Genomic DNA, 24,276 nt, shown 5'->3' on the forward strand with positions numbered 1-24,276 from the left:
ATTTTAGTTAAATATACTAGTGTTATTAACTAGATTTATCGAAAAAAATTGTCCATTCAGAACAACTCAGTTAAAAGATAATGCGAAAAAAATCTTTAAAATCGAGGTTCCGCTCTCGACTGTTTCCTCCTTCAAAACTTAATGAATCGTAAGTGCGTTTTCACATTATCCGATCCGATATCGGATGTAGGACCGATATCCCATACATTACAGGCGCCATCTTGTATTTTTTCCATTGAAATCCTTACGACATCCGATATCGGATCGGATAATGTGAAAACGGCCTAACGGAATTTAATTACCAGGCCTCGGATTATTTTTCGCATGGTAAGATGAAAAAAAACTATGGAGTCGATATTAAAACTAAACTTTAATTCATATTCATACTCATACTCACTAATTTTCTTAGTCCCGTAATACTTTTGTCCCTTGTGCAGGTTGACAGATCGAAAATGTTAATCGAAAATTAATCTTACTGAATGTAATTAAAATTATTTATGTGGTGTGATTTGGGAAGCCTTTTGCTTGGTAAAGGGTTACAATTACCCTGTAACTATATCAAATTAGTTACTATTTTGTTTGGTTCAGACTACTTTGTTGCGGTAAACGTAATGCTAAGTACTAGCTGATTTATCAAAAATCATTTGCATGTCAATGTCATGTCAATCATTCACGACGCGATGTGTCACGTAATTATTTATTGCAATCGGTGCGTGCAATAATTACGTAAACAATTATGTCTGATCCGCAAGTTTCTGCAATTTTATACTGGATAGAATCTTACAAAGATCTAAAATACGATCATGAGAAATGTGTTACTCTAAATGATCTGTACATATTAAAGTAAGTAGGGAAGAAAACCGCCATGCTGAAGTGTATTTGTGCATGCCACGTCTGGTCTGTCGCATGCATGGTGAGACGACTTGGACGCCTTTATGAGTGACTGCATGGCCGGAAAAATAACACCAGAGGGAGTTGAGGAAATCAAGGGGAGAGGCCTTTGCCCAGCAGTAGGGCACTATAACGGGCTAATTAAAAAAATCTGTACTAGTTTAATTTTAATCTATTTTTAAGAAATGTTCCTACTAAAATGTAGATTCTAGCGAAAAAACGTACCTAGGTTTTTCCAGTTGAACATTATTTTTAGCTGCAAGCCACTATTTACGATTTAATCGATTTAAATAAAACTTGCCTACTAAATTATCCATTTGCATATTGATCGTAGCGAAAACACGTACGAAAACGACGTACGTTTTTCTGTTTTACTTTTTAAAGGCACAGGTCACACGTTTTTCATCAAATCTATGTCGTACCGTTTAGGTTTTTTGGCTAATTGTTACCAATCTTGAGTATCACTTTTTTGCGCCATAATGAAAAAGGCCGTTTTCGGAAATTTTTGATTGACTCGAGCGTCTTTAAAAATAAAAATATCAAAACGTTCCAACACAGATAAGATTAATAATTAATAACAATCTGACTGGGAACAAATCAAATTATTTTATTGAATATTTTTTTGATTTGTTATTTAATAACCTAACAACAAAATTAAAATTTTGAAAAAAACTCCCGACCGCGACATAGTGGACCGATTTTCATGAAACATGGCTAAGAACACTCCCGACTAACTCAGCTTTCAGACAAAAAAACTAAATTTAAATCGGTTCATCCGTTCGGGAACTACGATGCCACAGACACACACACACACACACACAGACAGACAAACAGACAAATAGACAGACAGACACGTCAAACTTATAACACCCCTTCGTTTTTGCGTCGGGGGTTAAAAATAGTCTTTCGCTATATCGTAATGCTGCAAAAGAATTCATATAGGAGGTGCAAGCACTAATTGTTGCCTTGGGCCTTGTCGTTTTTTCTTTCGTGTATGATGTCTATTTCAATTTATAGAATAATCTGTGTTGAAAAAATCAGTCTACCTTTTGAAGGTAGACTGATTTTTTCGTGGAGGTACATCTGAAGGTACACCAGGGAGGAAATAGTCGAGAGCGTTGGTATGGAAATTGAACCGTCCTGTATCGTCTAAAAAATATAATCGATTGTCGATTTAGCCCCGCTCCCCAGCTGCCAGCTTGCAGACCTGAGGTTGACTATGATAAGAGAAGCATCTTAGCAAGTTGCCTCAAGGGCCTACCCCAAAATCCTGCCAGATTTCCGTCCATAGTCCATAATAGTGCGTAATTTTATTTTCACGAATTTATCGGATTCGGATCGGACGTAGTTCGAAAGCGCTCTATTTTTAACGTAAGTACGTACCTATCGTCATATTCAGATAGAACGAATATTTTCTTTACCTATGTATTTACAAATTGTCAAATCTTTTGGGAATTACATAAAAGTCATAAAATTATTTATTTAATTAAATTTTGAAAAAAAAACCCCCGACCCCGACATAGTGGACCGATTTTCATGAAACATGGCTAAGAACACTCCCGACTAACTCAGCTTTCAGACAAAAAAATCAATATATTGATTTAGACTAACACGATTTGCACTTATAATTTTAGAACAAAACGGGACACCGAGGGACACACCGGCTGATGTCGTGAGTGTTGTGTGTAGGCAAAGTGACAACCCTAGCGTAAAAGTGAATAATCAAGAACAAGTGCGGGTAGTTCGAGAAACTCGCGCGGCTAGAAGATGTTGATGCAATTCCTCGCCAGTCTACCCGTGACCACGAACATAATGTGATGTTCGAAACGTCGGGCCTAATATTAAATGTAAGTGTTTACGCGATTAAGTCCCGTTTTGTTTTGAAAAAATCAATCTAAATCGGTTCATCCGTTTGGGAGCTACGATGCCACAGACAGACACACACACAGACAGACAGACAAACAGACAGACAGACAGACAGACAGACAGACAGACAGACAGACAGACAGACAGACACACAGACAGACACGTCAAACTTATAACACCCCTTCGTTTTTGCGTCGGGGGTTAAAAATGTTATTATTTAAATCTACCCATCGATGTACCCATTGCGGAAATATAAATTAGAGAGGCACTCCATAAATGTCAATAAACCCTTAATTGCATGATTTTACTTTTTTTAACAATTTACAGATATGTGACACCATGGTGGTATATATGCTGAGCACTGGAAAAATAATGAAAAAAACCGGCCAAGAGCGTGTCGGGCCACGCTCAGTGTAGGGTTCCGTAGTTTTCCGTATTTTTCTCAAAAACTACTGAACCTATCAAGTTCAAAACTATTTTCCTAGAAAGTCTTTATAAAGTTCTACTTTTGTGATTTTTTTCATATTTTTTAACATATGGTTCAAAAGTTAGAGGGGGGGAGAGCGCACTTTTTTTTCCTTTAGGAGCGATTATTTCCGAAAATATTAATATTATCAAAAAACGATCTTAGTAATCCCTTATTCATTTTTAAATACCTATCCAACAATATATCAAACGTTGAGGTTGGAATGAAAAAAAATATCAGCCCCCACTTTACATGTAGGGGGGGTACCCTAATAAAACATTTTTTTCCATTTTTTATTTTTGCACTTTGTTGGCGTGATTGATATACATCTTGGTGCCAAATTTCAGATTTCTAGTGCTAAAGGTTACTGAGATTATCCGCGGACGGACGGACGGACAGACAGACATGGCGAAACTATAAGGGTTCCTAGTTGACTACGGAACCCTAAAAATATATCACCATTTTTTTAATATGAAACAACGTAACTAAAAAAAGATGATTTTTAATAGCATATTGAAAAATTCGAATATTGCTTAGTATTTTATCGTGAAAAACGGTACTAAATCTACTATTGATTCAATGTTTGTGATGCTTGGAAAAAAATCCATCACCAAGTAAAGAAGGGTTAAATATAAACGACACGAAGTTTAATTCGAACACAACAGTTCACAATTGCGAGCAGCGGTGACGCACCGCCAGTTTTGGCGGCGCGGCGACGCGCCGCAAAAATTCTGCGTTGCGGTGCCGCGCCGCGAGTTTTTGCGGTGCGTCGACGCACCGCGAGTTCTTGCGTCGCGGTGCCGCGCCGCAGATTTCCTGCCGCAAAAACTGGCGGCGCGGCAACGCAACGCAGAATTTTTGCGGTGCGTCGCCGCAACGCGCCCATGTGGCCAGGCCCCAACGAATTCCGTCTTCGCCTTGGGTGGAGTGCCGCAGTCACTATAAGCATTCGAGCACGTAGCTATACTTAAGAACGACATGCATAATTATTTCTTACTTGATGGGCTCATTGGAAGATCAGCGCTGAGGCACCAGCGCCGCCATGTTGATATGAGATCATTTCATGGCACTTCATTAATTCGTCTGTGTTTATAAAGAATATTCTATTATATTTGTGATCAATATGAAGACCATCAAATATTGGATCAGTTGAGTCAGCGTCGAGTCGCTGAGCGTAATAATTGTAATAATTCTGATTTGCCAGGCACATTGCCGGTGCCCGAGTATTGAGTATGTAGAAGTCAAGCAAATATAACTACCTCTAGATAGGTATACGAATGACGCGCACGGCAAACAATCATCTCTGATGATCGGAGAATTACACAACACACTTTGTGAAATATGTAATTACTAGCTTTTGCCCGCGGCTTCGCTCGCGTTAGATAGAGACAAAAAGTAGCCTATGTCACTCTCCATCCCTTCAACTGTCTCCACTTAAAAAATCACGTCAATTCGTCGCTCCGTTTTGCCGTGAAAGACGGACAAACAAACAGACACACACACTTTCCCATTTATAATATTAGTATGGATGTCTTATCTGTACAGATAAATACTTGAAGTATTTTAGGACTTTGGCAGTAATTATCGGGAACAAAAATGATATATACCTAATTTTTGGTATTGTTATTTTTAGAGTTGCTGCCAAAATGAAAGTTATCACACCACAAAAATATATCATGCAAGCGCAAGAAGAGGCTTTGCAACGGTCCCATTATTTGATTTTTACTGTAAAATTGTAACAACTTCAAAAGAAGAATTAAGATAGCAGGAATAACGTGGAAGAATATAAGGACTTGACTCTTAACAAAATCTAAATATATAAAAGAAGAAACTGACTGACTGACTGACATATCAACACACAGCCGAAACCGCTGGTCCTAGAGATTTCAAATTTGGCACGTAGGTTCCTTATAAGGTGTAGAGGAGCACTAAGAAAGGATGTTTCAAAATTAACCTCCTAAGGGGGTGAAATGGAGGTCCAAAGTTTGTATGGAAAAACAAAATTACCTACGCGGGCTAAGCCGCGGAAAAAAGCTAGTATTGATAATAATATTGCCTCCATTAATGAAAATGAAAATGAATGAAAATTAAAATAAAAAATGATTTATTGGTTACACTTTAACACAATTAAATATTAGCGGTTTTCATTTTGACCTGACTTCTCCAACAAACCTGCTTTGATTCTGTTCTGAGCAAGACGGATTCGTGCCCTACTTCTAACAATACCCATGACGTAAGCATCATAATTGCCAGTTGCTCAAGATTCTTTAATTTAAACTAACCGTCTTCAATGGCTTTCTTCGTCATTTTTTATCTGTCTTAAAATACTGGCAGTTAAAAAACTACTCATTTGAAAACGTCTGTTACGTACCTTATATTAAGGTTGATAATGTTGTTGTATTGGATGAGATATGCCGGTCGAATGGTATCAGCTGTGATGACCTTTACTCCCGATAGCAGTTTCTATCTGGATAAACGTTAGGTTAAATAGTTATGTAAATGAATAGTAATAGGTAGCAAATGTGTACTTTCGATACGGTGTATAATTACATTTTTAACCCCCGACACAAAAACGACGGGGTGTTATAAGTTTGACGTGTCTGTCTGTCTATGTCTGTCTGTCTGTCTGTCTCTGTGTGTGTGTGTGTGTGTGTGTCTGTCTGTGGCATCGTAGCTCCGGAACGGATGAACCGATTTCGATTGTTGTTAACCATGTTTCATGAAAATCGGTCCACTATGTCGAGGGTTTTTTCAAAATTTTAATTTTGTTGTTAGGTTATATAGAGGGCACAAAGTAGAGGCTTGACATTTAGCAAAAAAATAAATTTTACGCAAACAAAACTAGTAAAAGCCAGTTGAGAATATAATTAGGACAGATAGCTCATTAACATGAAACCTAAATGACCTTAAAAACCTTAGTTAGGTACTAAAGGCCGCTGAAAGTGCCGCAAAGGTCAAAGTGGTATCATTAGTGCCTAAACCTAGATACTAAATATGACTTGTCTGCAGTTGTAGATAGGATTTATAAAATAAATGTTAGAAAGCTTGGTTGAATGTTAAATTACATGCTCCACCGTAGACCGCATCATCACTTACCATCAGGTGTGATCGTGGTCAAACGTCTACCTATTCATACAAAAAAAAAAACAACTACCGGCAAAAACATCCATTATTAAAACTTAAAGTCACCACCAAATCCTAACAAGCATTGCAAATACCAAGACTAACTACACAATGACAAAGTCTCAAATCAGAGCCGCGGCCCCAAAATACGAAATATGCGTCAATCGATATGACAGGTCACGACATGGACGCTCCCTGCAGCACGCAACGCGTAATGAGGTCTTGGCCCTTTTGCAGATCGAGATATGACCTGACTAGAATGTGGTGTGACAATGGCTTATAGTTCCATTGAAATATTTCGGTCAAACCCTGATGATACCGAAATATTAGCAGCGTTACAGAAACTACAATTCGTTGCTGCGGATTCAGAAACTAGTTTTGATCGAAATCATATCTACATAGAACTTTCGGTTAGACTCCTTACAAACTATGATGTGGTTGTTCGCATTTTTTTACTGGAAAATCTGTGATGATGCTGATGACCGTATATTATTTTTATTGGTTTTATTCATGATACTTGTGCTGAGCTGAAAACTAAGTGCCAAGTTTTTGACCGTGCATCAAAAACAACCCTCATTCTTGTAGCATTTTTTAAGAAGAAATGATGTGCATAATGTTTAGCCAGTGACATTGTTTCATAATATTGTTAACATTCATACCAGTATTATAGACGTTAATCACTATGTTTGGCCTTGTTAGGTTATTACCTGAAATCGGACAGTTGTTGGGCGTCATTTATATGACGTTTTCGGAATAATTAATCTTATGGTGTTAGAATGACGCCCAGTTATCCGATCTCTGGTTATTACAAATTCATTTGAAAAATCCAAATCCAACAAATAATTTGCATGAATTCTAGAACAAAAGCTAAGTAAAATTAGCATTCTCATGCCCCGGGCACGCACTTGGCCCATTTCTAAACACGTGCGCGTCTGCAAATAGACGGGGAAATGTCACAGCATATGGTTAGTGCGTTGAACTCTGAGATTTGAAGGGTCAAAGGTCTGGTGAAGGTGAAGAAGTGTATTTTTAAGGAAGAGTTCTTAGAAGTTAAGGCAGTAAGTGAAAGAACGATAATACCAGTATTTCGGTAAGGAGCTTCAAACTGCTATAAAAAGTTTTGTAGGGTAATCATTTTCACAATATTTTACTGCACAGATTTAGCTTTCACTTGCTATGACATTCAATACATTTTTAAAAATTGATATATCTCCATGACATATGATAATGCCATCAACTTTATACCTAGTTCATATTTGATTGAGATCTTTTAAAAACCAAAAGAGCCAGCAAAAACTGTAAAAAAAAAAGTAAAAAAGTAAGTGAACCTAATAGATTAGTTGTTTTTGTTAACAACGTCCTTTTTTAATGAAAATTACGTTTTAAAAGGATATTTTTTTTATATTCAGGATATGTTTTATTCATTTTTTTTAAGGCTTCTGTTTTGTTCTTGTTTTATCGTTTTTTTTCCTTTATCATTACTACCGGTTAGTAAAGTAAAACTACAGTCAGTTTAAACAATTTCAAGCATTTAGCTATATCATGTCATGCGTGTCCAGCGAAGATTACCGAGCTTTTTCATAATTAACGACAGTGGCAATGCTTCAAGTGTCCTCGTTCAGTTGAGACTTAGTTAATATGCTATCTTTAAGGTCGTTAAGCTCATTTTTTTCAACAATGTCACTTTAAGCCTTTTTTCATGAGAAAAATAATGTATAGAGGGGCAGTTCTGATAGCAACTAAAATAAATATGGCAAAATTTAATCAACAGTATTATAATTTTGTTTTATCTGAATACCTAGCTGCAATCAATGATTACGGAGATCGAAAGCAGAAACGCATAAATGAGACTGAAATAATTGAAATTTAGAAAGTTACAAAATGATCCTAATTATCAAAGTGCGTAATTGGTTGTGATGAATAATGTGTAACTACGGAAATTGAACTTAATTGTTTATATTGTGTGTAAATTGGACTTAATTTTTATTAGTGTGTATGTAAATTCAGTCTAATCCGCAAATGTTGATATGACGGTTTTGTTTGAGACGTCTTTCGTCCGCATGACAATTGACAAATCTTATTACATAATATAACTATCTGTTACGTTCTTATAAAAAAAAATATTGGGGACACCTTACACAGATCAACTTAGCCCCAAACTAAGCAAAGCTTATACTATGGGTGCTAAGCGACGACATACGTACTTAAATAGATATACATATATATAGAAAACATCCATGACTCAGGAACAAATATCTGTGCTCATCACACAAATAGATGCCCTTACCGAGATTCGAACCCAGGACCGCGGCTTAGCAGGCAGGGTCACTACCAACTGAGCCAGACCGGTCGTCGAAAAAATACAAAACCTCGTGTCTCAAAAGTTCAGAACAAACCCTTGGATCGATTGGCATTAAAAGACCATGCCCTTTCAGAGCCCATTCCGACCGAATACTGAATAAAAGATCGCCTTGAAATACCTAGGCAGCCTTTATTACGTACTCGATTAAAATAGAATTAGTGAAATTGGTTTGTTTACTACTTTTGCTAAATACCTAACTACTTTAAGATTCATTAAATTTCCCTCAATTTATCCTGACTAACATGGTCAAAGATAATATTTTATTTTATTTTATTTCATAAGGTACCATCAGCTGCAAAATTGCATGGAGAATTTATGAATGAATTCATTGATAAATTTGCCATTCACTTTTGCAGCCGATAGTACATAAAACAGACAGTAATCGAAATAACAAAAGAGATACAGGTTAGAAAAGCTTAAGAACTAGATTACAGTCCAAAATTATATGTACACAACATGACTATGAGTTATACTTATTATAATTTATAGCATGTTAATACAATTTTTATATGTCTGACAATAATAAAGAAATTTAAAGAAGAACAAGATACCAAAATTTTGAAATTAATTTAAATTAAAAGAAGACAGAAGGTAATTACAAACGCGCTTAACTATACAAATTTTAATCAAATATTTTTTGTGACCAAATAAACAGACTTTTTAAATTGAGATATCTTGGAAACATAAATATCAAAATCCTTACAGACTCGAACCATAATTATCGTTAAACTCCCGACACATGCGAACTATTGGATTATAGTATGAGGTATTATTTTTATATATAGCCAAAGCAAACGTATTCGGAGATCGAAATCTGTAAGCTGTGTTGATATTCAGCAGCGACAATAGATATGGAGAATCAATATGAGAATGGACAATTTTGTACAAATGTAGAAGGTCAGATTGCTTACGTCTTACTTGAAGTGATGTGACATGAAACTTATATCTTATCTTTATGGTCATTAAACTTATTAGGCTCAAAATTTCAGCCATCAAACTTTAAGGCCCTGTTGTACAAACTATCGTCTATCCCCCATAAGGGGATTCCCTTTATGTAATACTTTACTTACTTTCAACTCTATAAATATTATCTCTAAGAAGATAATGAGGATAATCTTCGGGATAAAGAAGTAAATATTCTTCATCTAACTGTAATCAAATAAGTTTCATCCCAAAACATTAAGGCCATTTTTCATTATTCATCAATAACTACTTTTAAAGGATGATAATGATTATCCCTGATCGTCCTTTCTCTTTGTCAGAAAGAAACAAAAGTTACACTGTGGTGTGTAAGTTTCTAAGTTTCATCAAAGAAGATGGAGAAGTACTGTCCAAGTAAAATTTAATTTGAAGTCACAGTGCATAGACCGCCATCTCTCGGCACAAGATTAAAACTTTTGATCTTCCGTTTTGATAATTCGGCCCATATGCATAGCTTGGTGTTTGTTCAAATTGTCAATTATTAATATTAGCGCCATCTAACCGAGAATCAACAAAATGTGTAGCGCCATCTTTCCTGTGGAATCGACCATACATTTTTCCTAATGGGCCCGAGCGAGGTACAGTCAACCAATCTGAATCCTAGGCCACTGTAGAACCTTTTCACAGTAAAAGCCAAACTGACTTCTATAGCAAATAAAGCACGGTGTCAATACGACAGGGTTCTAGAGTAGCCTTGGATTCTAATTGGTTGACTGTACGTTTTTTTTTCTAAGACTTTATCTGTCTTTTTATCTTTGGTTTTATTAATTTAAGGTTAATGTAAGAGTTTTGAATGATTATGACGGTTATTTTCATTAGACTTATATTGACCGGGATATAGACCGTGATTACCTTTTTGATTTCTGTCGAGCTCCCGATATTTCGACGCAGTCCGACGATTTTCCGTGATCATGATGCATGCAACTGCGTCGAAATATCGGGAGCTCGACAAAAATCAAAAAGGTAATCACGGTCTATATCCCGGTCAATATAAGTTTAAGGCTAATGTATTAAAACCACTGTAATTTAACCAATTCCACTCCACAACACGAATGTGAGGGCGTGCCTGCATGCCGAGCCTTCCTCTAATATTATATTCGTACAAATATTTTCCCATACGAACCCTTTTAACCTAGTTGGGTGAGTTTCCCCTTTCTACAATCTAGCGAAGTGACATGTTAATGTTTTAGCGTAACACATTTTTAGTGTATTTTTAGGACAAGCTATTTAAAAAAAACAGGTGTTTTTCTCGTATTTTTACTCTTTATTTGTGATGATAATAGAATAGTTTGTTAGAAGAAAAGCTTTGATATTTTCGCAGTATGTTTTTTCACCTGTATAGGTAATTATTTAGGGGATGAATTTAGGTCATATTTAGCAGCTAATACTATAAGAAAAACATGCTGTTTCATGTATTCATTTTGGCTGCCTGACCTTGAATTTTTTCATGATCTCTTTTTTATCGCGATATCGTGTTTGGTTCCAAACAAAATGATTAAAACCCATTATAACATATTGAAGAAAGTGATGGCAGAAACGGCACCACTTTTCAACCTGACAACATCAGGGCTTTGGAGCCTGGGAGACTTACTACAAGGATCAACATTTAAACTGGGGTACCAATTATACGTACTTATTACAGCCATCGGCAATAACATGGCACAAAAAATACGCCGCTAATATATATATATATATATATATTATTGTAGACTGACCAGCGATTGACCCTAGTCACACCTGATGGAAAGTGAAGACAGAGTCTAAGATGGAGCTCGCCGATTCAGTAATAGCTTATATCTGATACAATATTATTTCTGGTGCGTGTCAGATATTTATGCTTTCTTTTTGCAGGCTGTCGGTGACTGTACATAGATTCACTCTTCTAAAATCCTGGCTCCGTAGCGAATGGCATTTCTCCGACGCGAAACGAAAACGAAACGCTGCGAAAAGTGGTCTGGCTCTGTCACGCCAATACGCAAGAGCGATAGAGATAGATATCTACTAGCGTTTCGTTTCGTGAGCGTTTCGTGAGCGTTTGTGCCATTCGGCTACGCATCCTGGTGTAACTGACAGCAGGCGGTTATAGGTAGATGAGTCGCTTGGCTGCATAAACTATTAGTTTGCTTCCTCATTGAGTTGTCGGTAAAGTACTCCATAAAACATCAGGTAACCTAGAACCAGAACAAGACTAGTCTAGCCTACACCAGCGTTTATAAGTGGTCTAGTTACAGTGCGGTTGCTATGGCCTGGCCCCTCCATAAGGGCAAATACTCACACGACCCGACGTCGTATTTTAATCAATTTAAAACGTCAAGATAATTTATGAAGTGGTACGTTTGCACGTTAGGCGGCAGTTACACTCGCATTATACAGTTTTTTGTAATTTTCAATAATAGTAATTGAATGTCAAGACCATTTAATATGCCTATCTACGTTTATAACGATGAATCAGGTAAAATTTCAGGGTAGGAACTTGTCTTTTACGAGTATACCCAGTTTAAGTTCTAATTTATAATTCTGGTTCGAAAATCTCGAACAAATGCCGGTTTGACTGGTGGAAGGGACAGGAAATATACTGCAATTACCCGATTATCCCGTATCGTCTTCACGAATATTGTTTTTACCCGAGATTCACGCAGATTTTCTTAAGACAGCCTTAATGTTTTAAATCGGTGTACACTGGTAAATTGAGGTCTTGTTTTTAATTGACTAGCCCTTTTTTATAGATGATGGAAATTAAGGCAGAGCTATGTGTTCCTTTATTTCCAAATAGCGTGCTCTTTTTTATCTGTCTGGTCTCTTGTTCTACCTGGCTCCTTCCCATTTACTTGGGATCGGCCCTTCTAATCATGCGTCGCCAGGCCGGTCGGTCCTGGGTCGTCTCTGGTCTTAAGTTTCCATTCTTCATATCTTTTCTGACAACTGCTACCCAGGTCATCTGTCTGGTGAGGGCGTGAAATTCACACGACGCCATATCAGAATTAATAGGTACCTCATTAATCTGCCTCGCATCATCCTCGTTTTAACCACAGGATTTAATAAAACAACTGTCATCTGACCTTGAAGAGTTTTAACTCGAAATGGAAACTCATTTGTAGAATTTATTAGTGTTTGAACTCCCCAACCTTCGGATTGAAAGTCGCGCGATTTTAACGCTTGACCATCAGCGCATCCCTACACATATATCACTCATACCTTACCACGTTCTACTGTAGAACCTACTTTAGCTTGTGGCGAGATGAATGAGAAGTGGCGTCCCTTGGGTCCCATGCCCCCGAGAGTCTGTCAGACCCCTACCTCCGGCTTGCCTTCACTGGCCGGCCGGAGTGAACACTGAGCAGTGAGCAGGGGCCGTAGGACTCTCACCTCTGGCTTGCCTTAACCGGCCGTCCAGTGGGGTGCCAGAGCTATATGCTCGCAGGATGGAGTAAAATATGCATAAGACGCGAGTTGGCACAGTGGCTGTTTCGTACAGACTGGGTAGAAAGAGGCGCACACCTCTCCACACCCTGAGACGCTCACGCTATGTTGTGCCCTTGTCGCTCCGTGCGAGCGACCGTTTTCGGGGACCCATATAGTGAGTTAGCGAGTCACCGCCTGCCTTTTTTGTGTTTTTATAACATATGATCAAGGCAGGTGCCATACACCTCTCTATAGACCAGTTACTAGTACATTAACATTTCAACCCAATAACCCAGTTTATTTTGTTTCTTTTTCATTGCAATAGCTCTACACTAACCGGGGATTGTCCTTGGGTGCATTACTATAGTAGGGATAATCGTCGGTTGGTATCATCACATTATCTTTTAGATCCATCCATCCATCCACCTTACCTTTTAGATTAAACTGTCTTAAAGGGCCTCTGCGCTGTAGGCTTCGGCTCCACGCACGCTTCCCAAAAGACCGGGACCCCATGGTCCCGAGATATGGCAAAGACAAACAATAATATTATATATTTGATATTACGAGTATCATATCAGCTGACAAGTGCGCGCGTTCTATCTGCCAAAATAATATTTACGGCAACCTTCCCCAACTATCTCGACAAGTGTCCTTACCTGCTTTACCTACTGTATAGCATCTGCAGTTTGTTGGACACCTTCTAGAGACTAAGTATTTGAACTTTTCTATGCAAATGCCCAAGAAACTCAACTTAAAACTCTTGTATCAACATCGCCTTACTTCTCGCCTATGAAAATATTGTTTTAATTGAAATGACAATGGACCGCGTCATCCAGTCACGAGGGCACTCGTACCCGCAATAATAACCTTACAGTTCATTGGAACAGTCACCAAATTTGCCTGAAAAAGTCAGTGAAACATACCAGACTAAACTTTAGGGAGTTAAAAATAAGGACTTAGTCATGTCCATGTGTAATTTGTTGGCATTAATATGCTTCATAGCATTTTGAACTTTAAAACATGTTGGTTACAGTGCATTTATCTAATTTGATGTGACAAAGTCAAACTGTTGTAATTCAATGCTTAATCCATATGACATAAGGCACTTAGGGACTGGTCCCACCGCGAGCTAGTAAGCTATGAGCTATCGGCTATAAAAACGAACAAAAGATAATCACTCCCGTGTAAATAAAAGAGACACGGCGAACGGCGATGTTTATAGTTACTCGCCCAGCGGTGAACTATCAATATTGCCTTGTATCTTTTATTTGCACGGGAGTGCTTATCTTTTGTTTGTTTTTATAGCCGACAGCTCATAGCTTACTAGCTCGCGATGGGACCAGTGCCTTAATACCGGCGTTGTAAATGTGTATGATATAGTCAAGTGAATGATCGTGTTGGTGTAACTGATAGTCGGGAGTTAATGAATGGCGAATTCGTCATGTCAAAGGTTGAAGTGTTATGTTATTGTTGAGGGGAATGTGATGAGTAAGTGCATTTTCAATAGATATATGTTATGGTAGGTAAGTTACAGCGTTTTCATACTATCCGACTTATCTATTTTTGACCCCCGACGCAAAAATGACGTTATTATTATATTAAGTTTGACGTGTCTGTCTGACTGTCTAATTTGTCTATCTGTCTGTCTGTGTATGTGTCTGTCTGTGGCATCGTAGCTGACGAACGGATTTAGATTTTTTTGTTTGAAAGCTGAGTTAGGTGAGATTGTTCTTAGCCATGTTTCATCAAAATCGGTCCACTATGTCGCGGTCGGGGGTGTTTTAACAATTTAAATTTTGTGGTTATTCATTTTCCCTATGTAGATACGGGTTAAGAATTTAGCACCCTTTCCTCCCGTAGGTGTCATAGAAATCGACTGAGGGATATGAGTTCAATTATGGTGAGGTCGATGGGCTTCTTCTTCTTCTTAGCATATTGACGTCCACTGCTGAACATAATATGCCTCTTTCATGGCTTTCCATTCCGTTCTATATGCGGCGGTTCTGTACCAGGTCGGCCCTACCGTCTTTTTGATGTCGTCCGACCATCTGGCTCGTGGCGTCAACCCTTTATTTGCTAAGAATGTCACTGAATATTCAGCAGTTTCATGAGCTGTCAACCCGTTTAGGGAAAGCAGCCGTGAGTTTAAGTATTTACGTATATCTTGATACTACGAATAAGTATGACCAACAGAAGAGCAATAAAGCCAGAGGAGACTCAATAACTGTGATGTGACCAATTGATGGAAGCTAATTTTAGACAAGGAGCGGTTTCAATAAAACACATATTTGTCGAAATCCTGCAGTAGGATACTACCGAATTTGTTATTAAGTATTGATATATTGTCGAGAAAATACTGCCAATTTGTTTACAAAGTCAGGAAAGGCTGTCAGACACAACTTCGCTTTTTTAGCGTATTCAGAATTATTAGACCGACACTTTCGTGAAATGCCCCTTTAGACATACAGGATGGTCTATTAGAGATGAGGAGATGATAACTATGCAAAAAAAGAAAAAATATAGCGATATGGAAGACCACAGAATAATTTCCATATGCTATAGAAATTTTGATTGTGTCCTATCAACAGATGTGACAGCTAAACTGATTATGACAAAATACGAGACAGAAGAGTGTAATAAAACCGAAGGAGACTCAATAACTGTGACCAATTGATGAGATCTAATTTTAGACGAGGAGCGGCCGCAATAAAACATTCCTTATTTATCGCTTTTCGCGCCTATCGATGGAATAACTTATGTTATGACAGATACCCACTTGTTCAAGGACGAATGTCTCGAATTATCAATAGCTAGACAGTGTGCAGTGGCGGCTGGTGAAAATTTCTGCTAGGCAACACTGAGCAAAAATAACTTTAGGTACTTTACTAGTTATCAATTTTAGGCAAGCCGGTGGGAATCTACTTGTATGGATCAGCCGCTGCTGCTAGACACAGGCTTCTTCTTTTCTACACTACAACGGTAGTAAAACATACGACCCTCAACCTTCTCTGGTTGAGCTCTGGTAAACACAACACGATGAGTAGGGGAGTGTTATTTTGACTGCGGTTCTCTTCGAGGTGGATGTACTTCCCCAGTTCTGATGTTGTTTGTCTCACTTTCTCATGATGTCCCCTAGTGGTGTATCCAAAAATAAATTAACAAAAACAATAATAATAATAATTCTTTAATTCAAAGTACAGAGACTCCATAGATGTTGGTAGTAGATGGTAGATAATAACAAGATTATATTAATAAGAACAACAACATTTGTATCGATTTATGGATACAAAACAGTAAGTAAGTGAGTATATTAAGCGCATCAAATATTACACGCATTCAAGAAACTTCTTTCACAACTCCGTGGTGTGGCAACCAGTATAGGTACCAGCACCACCTGGAGTCTTCTGCTGTCATATTATAATTGTTAAGGTATAAGATTTCGGCTATTTTCTTCAAAATTGTTTGCTTTACCTGCTTGGTATTTTTAACCCCCGACGCAAAAACGAAGGGGTGTTATAAGTTTGAAGTGTCTGTCTGTGTGTATGTCTGTCTGTCTGTCTATCTGTCTGTCTGTCTGTTTTTTTTTTATGGAATAGGAGGCAAACGAGCAGACAGGTCGCCTGATGGTAAGCGATCACCGCTGCCCATGGACACCCGAAACACCAGAGGTGTTGGAGGTGCGTTGCCGGCCTTTAAGATGGGTGTACGCTCTTTTCTTGAAGATTTGAAGGTCATATTGGTCCGGAAATACCGCAGGCGACAATTCATTCCACAGTTTAGCTGTGCGGGGCAGGAAGTTTGTCTGTTTGTCTGTCTGTCTATGTGTGTGTGTCTGTCTGTGGCATCGTAGCTCTCGAACGGATGAACCGATTTTGATTTAGTTTTGAGTTAATCGGGAGTGTTCTTAGCCATGTTTCATGAAAATCGGTCTACTAGGTCGCGGTCGGGGGTTTTTTCAAAATTTTAATTTTGTGGTTAGGTAGGGTTATTGTGTATTCATTTAATTTTGCTGTACCAATATTGACGTTTAATTAAGTCAACAAAAAAGGGTGCCTCTCAAATGTTACACCATAAACCATTTGCAATAGACGCAAGGCCAATGATGATGATGATGTTGACGTCGACACAAACTGGTACCGCAAAACGGCACTCGTCCCTGTCCGTCTCGGTAGCAGATGTGAAATTAGCCGCATCCTGGATATGCTGACACGAATACACAATGACTCCAATGAACCACTGCTACTCTGATAAACTATGCGGCTTTTAGAGGCCTGTGATTTTAGACAAGACAAGATGAATGTAGGTTTTATTTAGTTTGAATATGTAGGCGTTTGACCACGATCACACCTGGTAAGTGATGATGCGGTCTACGGTGGAGCACGCTTACCTATGAGATACCTATTTACTCTTGCTTTAAAGAGACCTGGATTGTACTCATGCGAAACACAGACTCAAGCAGGGAATTCCACTCCTTGGCGATTCGCAAAAGAAATGTTGAAGCACCACACTGACTGTAACAAAACTATATTCTTGCAATAAATATATTTCTATTTCTATTTCTATTTCAAAAACGCTGGGTACAAATAGGGACGACGAATATATATAAAAAACTGGCATTCCGTTAGTCAGTCAGTCAGTAAACCTATATTTTTCGCTTTATCTAATTAATGAATAAATACAAAGATACAGAGCATCAAAGCAGTAGGGGGCTTATGACGCCACTATTAAGTAAAAATTGTACCTAGTAGAGGTAGTGACGTCACGCGAAACTTCAAAGCACTGTACGGTCGTTATTTTTCGTTGACGAGAAAAAAGAAAAAATATGTGTCCAAATTTTTTGATAATCTAACTGACAGACTAAATAGTTTTTTTAATTGTCTCGTCTATTTGATTTTATATACATGCCTATACATAAACTCACGCGTTTATACCTAAGAGTGGTAGGCAGAGCACAAAAAACTAAAGTTTCATTGCCACCTTTAGCAATTAAGAACTTGGAAGAAAACTGAATTATGAATTACAGTGACAGGCAGCAATCGACCACGCCACAATTCATATCCCACAGTCGACTTCTACGATACCCACGGGAGGAAAGGGGGTGGTGAATTTCTTAACCCGTTCCTTAAAACTTGATCTTACAATCGCTGACAGTATTAAAAGCAATACAAGTCATGGAACATGTCATTCACTACGATGCGTGTCATGTCATTACGCATGATTGGATTTGACAAAAGAAATGAACTTTATTAATATAAGTGTATTTTCCTCAGGTTCAATTTATATAAAACATCAATTAACATCATCTTTCTTTGTCCACAGCTGAACCCCCACGTAAATGACTTCCAACGTCGCTACGTCACAGAAGTGCGGCGCTGCAGTGAAATGGAACGCAAGCTGAGATGGGTCGGGTCCCAGCTACCAGAGCCGCCTCCACCACCAAAACCAGGGCCTAGAAACTTGACACCGAGGGAGATTAACATACTTGAGGTAAAGCTCATGTCATGCAGAACATTGGTCTTGGGTGAAAGATATCCGGCTACGTCACAGACGTGCCTTCGTTGGATCGGCTCTCTGCTATCATAACCGTCTAAACATAGACCTATAAAGGATCTATACTCCTTTATTTATATACGTCAGTTCACTAGTCGTAACGAAAAATTTTCATGGCCTTAGGAGAATGTCTTAAAGCCTCGTCTCAGAAGTAAGGCACTACAGTTTAATGAAACGCATGCTGCCATAGAAAAATCATCGTCACGCAGCAGAGCTCAGAGGTCTATACCTTTAGAACTTCCCATACAATACAATTTAACGAACGCTTTGACGGTGACAATTTGGTGCAACCGCCCCTAAGGGTACCATACAAGCATTATATTTATATTTTCTTCGGTTACCGCGATATTTACTCATGAAATAAAACTATGGAAACGGATTATATCACATATAATGAATTTACAATTCTTTCAGACGTTTCGAACACTTTACAGCATTCATTATACGCGATATAATCCATTTCCATAATTCTGTTTCAAACAGTATATAAAAAATATATTTTTTTTTGCTAAACTATGTCATGGAAAAGGACTAAGGACTAGATAGAGCTTTAACTTAAAAAAGACATTATGTTTGTTGACTATAACAATGTTCTTCTTCCAGGAAAGAATCGACTACATCGAATCAGAAATCCAAGAGATCACCCGCAACGCCCAAAACCTCAAAACTGATTACCTCTCTCTCATCGAGCTGAAACTCCTGATCGAGAAGATGCAGACCTTCTTCCAAGACCACAGCGCCCAGAGGAAGATATCAGCGTCAGTCCAGATATATAACGGGGAGGGGGTGTTGGCACATCTAGGGTTTATAGCGGGGGTGGTCGCCACGCACAGGGTGCACTCCTTTGAGAGGATGCTGTGGAGGATCTCGCATGGAAATATATTCTTTAAACAAGCACATATTGAGCAGCCGCTCAGGGACCCAGTGACGGTGAGTTGGATTTTGTTTTGTAGTTTAATTAGTCCACTTGATTGATATGTCTCACCAGACAACTTCCCGAAAAGCGATCAGTCATCATCATGTTTCTTGGGTTTTATCGGCATTTTTTACGGCTCATAGGAGCGTGAGGTCCGCATTGTCAACTAGCAATTTAATCAACCGCATTATTTGGTGTAGGCACTAGTGGCGAAAAGCGATCAATATTTATTTCTATTATTACGTACGAAATTTCAATTACACCATTTCATGTTCAACAAAGTTTACGAAATTTTCGAGACTCTTCTTTTGTCCTTAGAATAAGATTTTCATGTTTGTTGGATTGATTAAGGGCGAAATAAATAATGAAAACCCAAACTACGGCCTCTAGCCTCAAGAATTAAACCGGAAAAGTTTCCTTGTACACGGAAATAATATATCCTCGAATATGATAATTGTCTCCGTAATGTCCAGAATTAGTTTGAGGAGAGTTACTATGAATTACTTCTTGTTCTTCCTCTTCCCTTCTCCTTACTAGTTCAGAGTTCTTTCCTACTGACAAAAACCTGCAAAAAACCGTACACGCATAAAACCTGAACCTGTATACAGTGCGTGAGAAAAAGCTGTATACAGTGATAGGAGCTTTTTCTTACCCGCGAATATTTGGTGGCAAAAAATTGGGGTGCTCAACTCAAAGCATGACTCACTTATGACTAGGAAGGGTTTTCCTAAAAATCTATACTTATGTTTGACAGGTAATTAACACACACCTCTGCATTTTGAGCCGCATGGAAATAATGTTAAAAGCAATTGAGATTTCGTGTTTGTCGACATCAATGTTCAGATTCGTATCAGGTTTGAAACTACTACGATTAAAACACAATCAAAGTCAGAAATCATGGACACGTCAAATGTGTTTCAGCTATACTAGGGGCATTCAACGATACGGTCGCTTACGACATGCTTTTGCCTTATGTGGCAGCTATTTTAATCAAATGCGTAAAGCTCGAAAAATACTCCCAATTTGTTAACCAAGTCATGAAAGGTTGTTAGACACAACTACGATTTCTTAGCGTCTTCAGAATTATTAGAAGGATTGCATGTTGTAAGATAAAAGGTTTTCTTTTAATGTTATATTACTGTAAAAGTACAGAGATAGATTATTTCCGAATCTGACAGTTTATGACGTAGGTCACCTTATAGAACTTAAATCTTCGTTTAAGTTTGACAATATTATAAATGCAGCAGTTTTAAACGGAGTGTACAAGTTTCTAATGGGTTGGCAACGCGCATGTGACACTCCTTGAGTTGCAGGCGTCCATAGGTTAGTGCGTTTTGCGGGAAGGAACAGAATATCGGCAGCGTAATGACCTACTTGATTTTGCCGTGCAATATCATTTTGAATTCGCGGCTATAGAAATTATTAAATGTAACTTTATTATTATTGCAATGTATAGAACCGGAAATGGTATCTTTGACATTTATATTGAACATTTGGAATTACTGTTAAGGAAAATAACTGACGAAAACAAAAGGTTTCACATCGGCGAAATAATGTGGATTTTTTACAAGATTCCTGTTTAAAACGACGCATGAATGATTTATTAAAATCCTATGGATGTCGTAACACGATAACTTTTCTCACTCGGTCTGCGGTCTGAGCAACATTGCGCCTGACATGCTTTCAGTGACACCGGTGGTCACAGCGATAAGCGACCATACCGCTCAAAGGTATGAGTTGACAGTGGTCAGTAGACCATGAGGAAAAGTCGAATAATATTATTGAGCGCCGCTTTTTTAATGCAAATGCATTTCATTCGTTTTATAATACACGGAACAAACATAAGCTAGCGGTTTCCAAGTTTCGTCTACAGAAAGTGAAGAAATCGTTCCTGGGAAACTGTGTAACATTTTATAATAAGGTACCCTTAGAGGCATGGGATCTGCCCTTTACTTCATTCAAGAAGTACATAAAAAGTGCACTTCTCAAAAAGGGGTACTACAAAATTGATGATTACCTGGGAGATACTACACCATGGCCGACTATCCAGGCTCAAAATCTGTCATAGTTTTGCTAGCAGTGTCCCGGGGAGACATTGTGTCATGCTTAAGGCGCTGTTGCTACTGGCTGTTTAAATTATTGATCCTTATTATTGTATAATTATAATTTGGTATATATATATATTGACTTGTTGAGTACATACTAGTTATGTATTCTGTAGAATTAGTTGGAGATTGCTAGCTTAACAGTCTCTTGACGTGAAATTTGTATTTCATACGCATTTTTTTTTCTATTTCTAGTTCTTTTGACACTTGGAGAACCTTTACACCTCCAAATTTTTATTTTTTATTATATCCCATTAATTATAATTGACTGTGGGGACCTTTTACATCTCCCAAGATCTTGTTTTCAATTAAGTCAATTTAAACTATGTAACATACAAGCACGGAATGTTGTGTCTTACATCTAGGTATACCGTATTCACTTATTATTGGAATATTTAATACAGCCCGGACAGCTTGAACATGTCATGCTCGCTAAAAAGTCTTTGCTTACGGTGACGTCGTTGATCGGGTCGCCACCTTCCCGAATGAAGGTTGAGGGAGGCGATGGCTGAGATGCGCGCCATATTCGTGAACGGGTGCTGTTTGTGAAGACCGGTCTGTTTCAGCTAATAGGGGCTATGCTATTCTATGTAACATTAATTTTGAATGAGATTACGTTGAGGCACTCTGTTCGGTCCTTGTTTGTTTATTTTTCTTTCTGACTCTTGGAGACCATATACATCTCCAAGGAAAAAGTAGATTAAGTATACATATATTTTTTTTTCCTTTGCTTAAGACAACAAGAGTCTTTTACAACTCTAAAGTTATTTTAGTTATTCGGTTTTTTTCTTCATGTATAATTTTTTTAGATGTACTTTGACACTTAGAGACTCTATACATCTCTAACATCTCTTATTAATAATCATAATAGCTTTGTACTTTGTATAATTTCTTGTGTTAATATTTTTTTTTATGAATACTTTTGCTTATTAAATTGTATCTTGTTTTTTTTTAATGCATGTTAAATATAAGATGTAATGTTTTGAAAAGAAGTGGCCCGCCGAGTTTCTTGCCGGTCCCATAGTGGATACCCTCCTCCAACTGAGGGGGGACTGAAATCTTCTCGAGGCTGAGGCGTAGGGTTAGAGCCGGCGTAGTTTTATTTGACGTTCATAAGCGCATTGTAATATGCCTACTTGGAAATAAATATTTCATTTCATTTCATTTCATTATACTGACATTGATAATTATGATTTTAATTTTATTTATAATATAATATTGACCTTGACATTAACTTTAAATTTACTTAATTATTTAATATACTGACATACTATATGAACATTCATTTTCCAATTAAGAGGGTTAAATATAAAAAGCATAACACTGTACCATGGTTAAATGACGATTTGGCAGACTTAATATGTAAACACAATGACCTTCACGAAATTAGACGCCAGTACCCTAGCAATCCCATATTGACTGACTGTATTGAACACTACTCTTCCATAATGAAGACGTTACAAGCTCGTCGAGCTCACACTGAGAGTAGGTTGGCTTCTAGCAGCAATAAAACGAAGGAAATTTGGAAGATTGTTAATGAGGAAATAGGCACAAAAGTAAGATCGACTCACATTTGTTTACGTGATCCGAACACCAACATGGATGTGAAGAGTACTGAGTTGCCAAACACGTTTAACACACACTTTTTAGGTATAGGATGCAATCACGCCATACAGAATGAAACGCAGCAATCAACACACTATCTTAAGAGGCATTTAGAAACTGTTGATATACCCTCTTACACTCTGCCAGTCCTCACCCGTGATTTATTGACCAGTACCCTGCATTTAATGCTGAAAAAGGAGAATACCGTTGATGCTTTTGACATTTCACCAAAAATTATTTTATATTTGTAGCCGGTTGTTGCCGACATACTTGTCGTTCTCATAAACATTATCTTTGAAACTGGTACGTACCCAGATGTGCTGAAAAACACGAGAGTCTGTCCAGTCTTCACGGGTAAGGGTGACAGGTGTGACGTCAACAACTATAGGCCTATTACAATAGTACCCACCATTTCTAAAATGGTAGAATCAATCCTGTCGTCCCACCTTATGACTCATATAGAATCGAATAACCTACTTACGGAAAACCAGTTCGCATACCGACAAAAAATATCGACAACCATCGCGACGTATTCGATTCTATCATGACAGGGTTAGACGATAAGGATAAGATCGCCGCAATACTGTGTGACTTGTCAAAAGCATTCGACGTCATTAGTCACGAATTACTGCTTATGAAATTGAAGATGTACGGAATTTATAGTACAGCTCATGAGCTGTTTAAGTACCTCTTTTTTGTCAGACCGCAAACAAGTCGTGAAATTACTCACTGACGGCAAGTCAATTCAGTCTGACATAGGTAGCATAAATATAGGTATTCCACAGGGTTCGTCCCTTGGCAATACCTTGTTTTTGTTATTTGTAAATGACCTACCGTCGAACATTGAAGCTGGCTTGCCTGTATTGTTTGCGGATGACACGACTGTATTGGTTAGTGCAAGTTCTTATGACCAGCTGGCAATAAAAATGAATGACGCTTGCCACCAATTGCAGTCATGGTTCTTAGCAAATGGACTGTTACTTAACTACTCCAAATCGAATATTATGTT

General features: G+C 38.0%; 1 protein-coding gene across 2 annotated transcripts in view; it reads left to right on the forward strand.

Annotated features, from left to right (window-relative positions):
* LOC125242623 (V-type proton ATPase 116 kDa subunit a 1-like) overlaps positions 1-24,276 on the forward strand; it is a 70,291-nt gene that overhangs the window by 22,919 nt on the left and 23,096 nt on the right. For both annotated transcript variants that reach the window (XM_048151430.1, XM_048151429.1), the window contains exons 3-4: positions 18,411-18,578; positions 19,245-19,571. In XM_048151430.1, the coding sequence (XP_048007387.1) occupies positions 18,411-18,578; positions 19,245-19,571 (495 nt within the window). The remainder of the gene's footprint in view (positions 1-18,410; positions 18,579-19,244; positions 19,572-24,276) is intronic.

The sequence above is a fragment of the Leguminivora glycinivorella genome, chromosome 3 (assembly GCF_023078275.1).
Source record: "Leguminivora glycinivorella isolate SPB_JAAS2020 chromosome 3, LegGlyc_1.1, whole genome shotgun sequence".
NCBI classification, from domain to species: domain Eukaryota; kingdom Metazoa; phylum Arthropoda; class Insecta; order Lepidoptera; family Tortricidae; genus Leguminivora; species Leguminivora glycinivorella.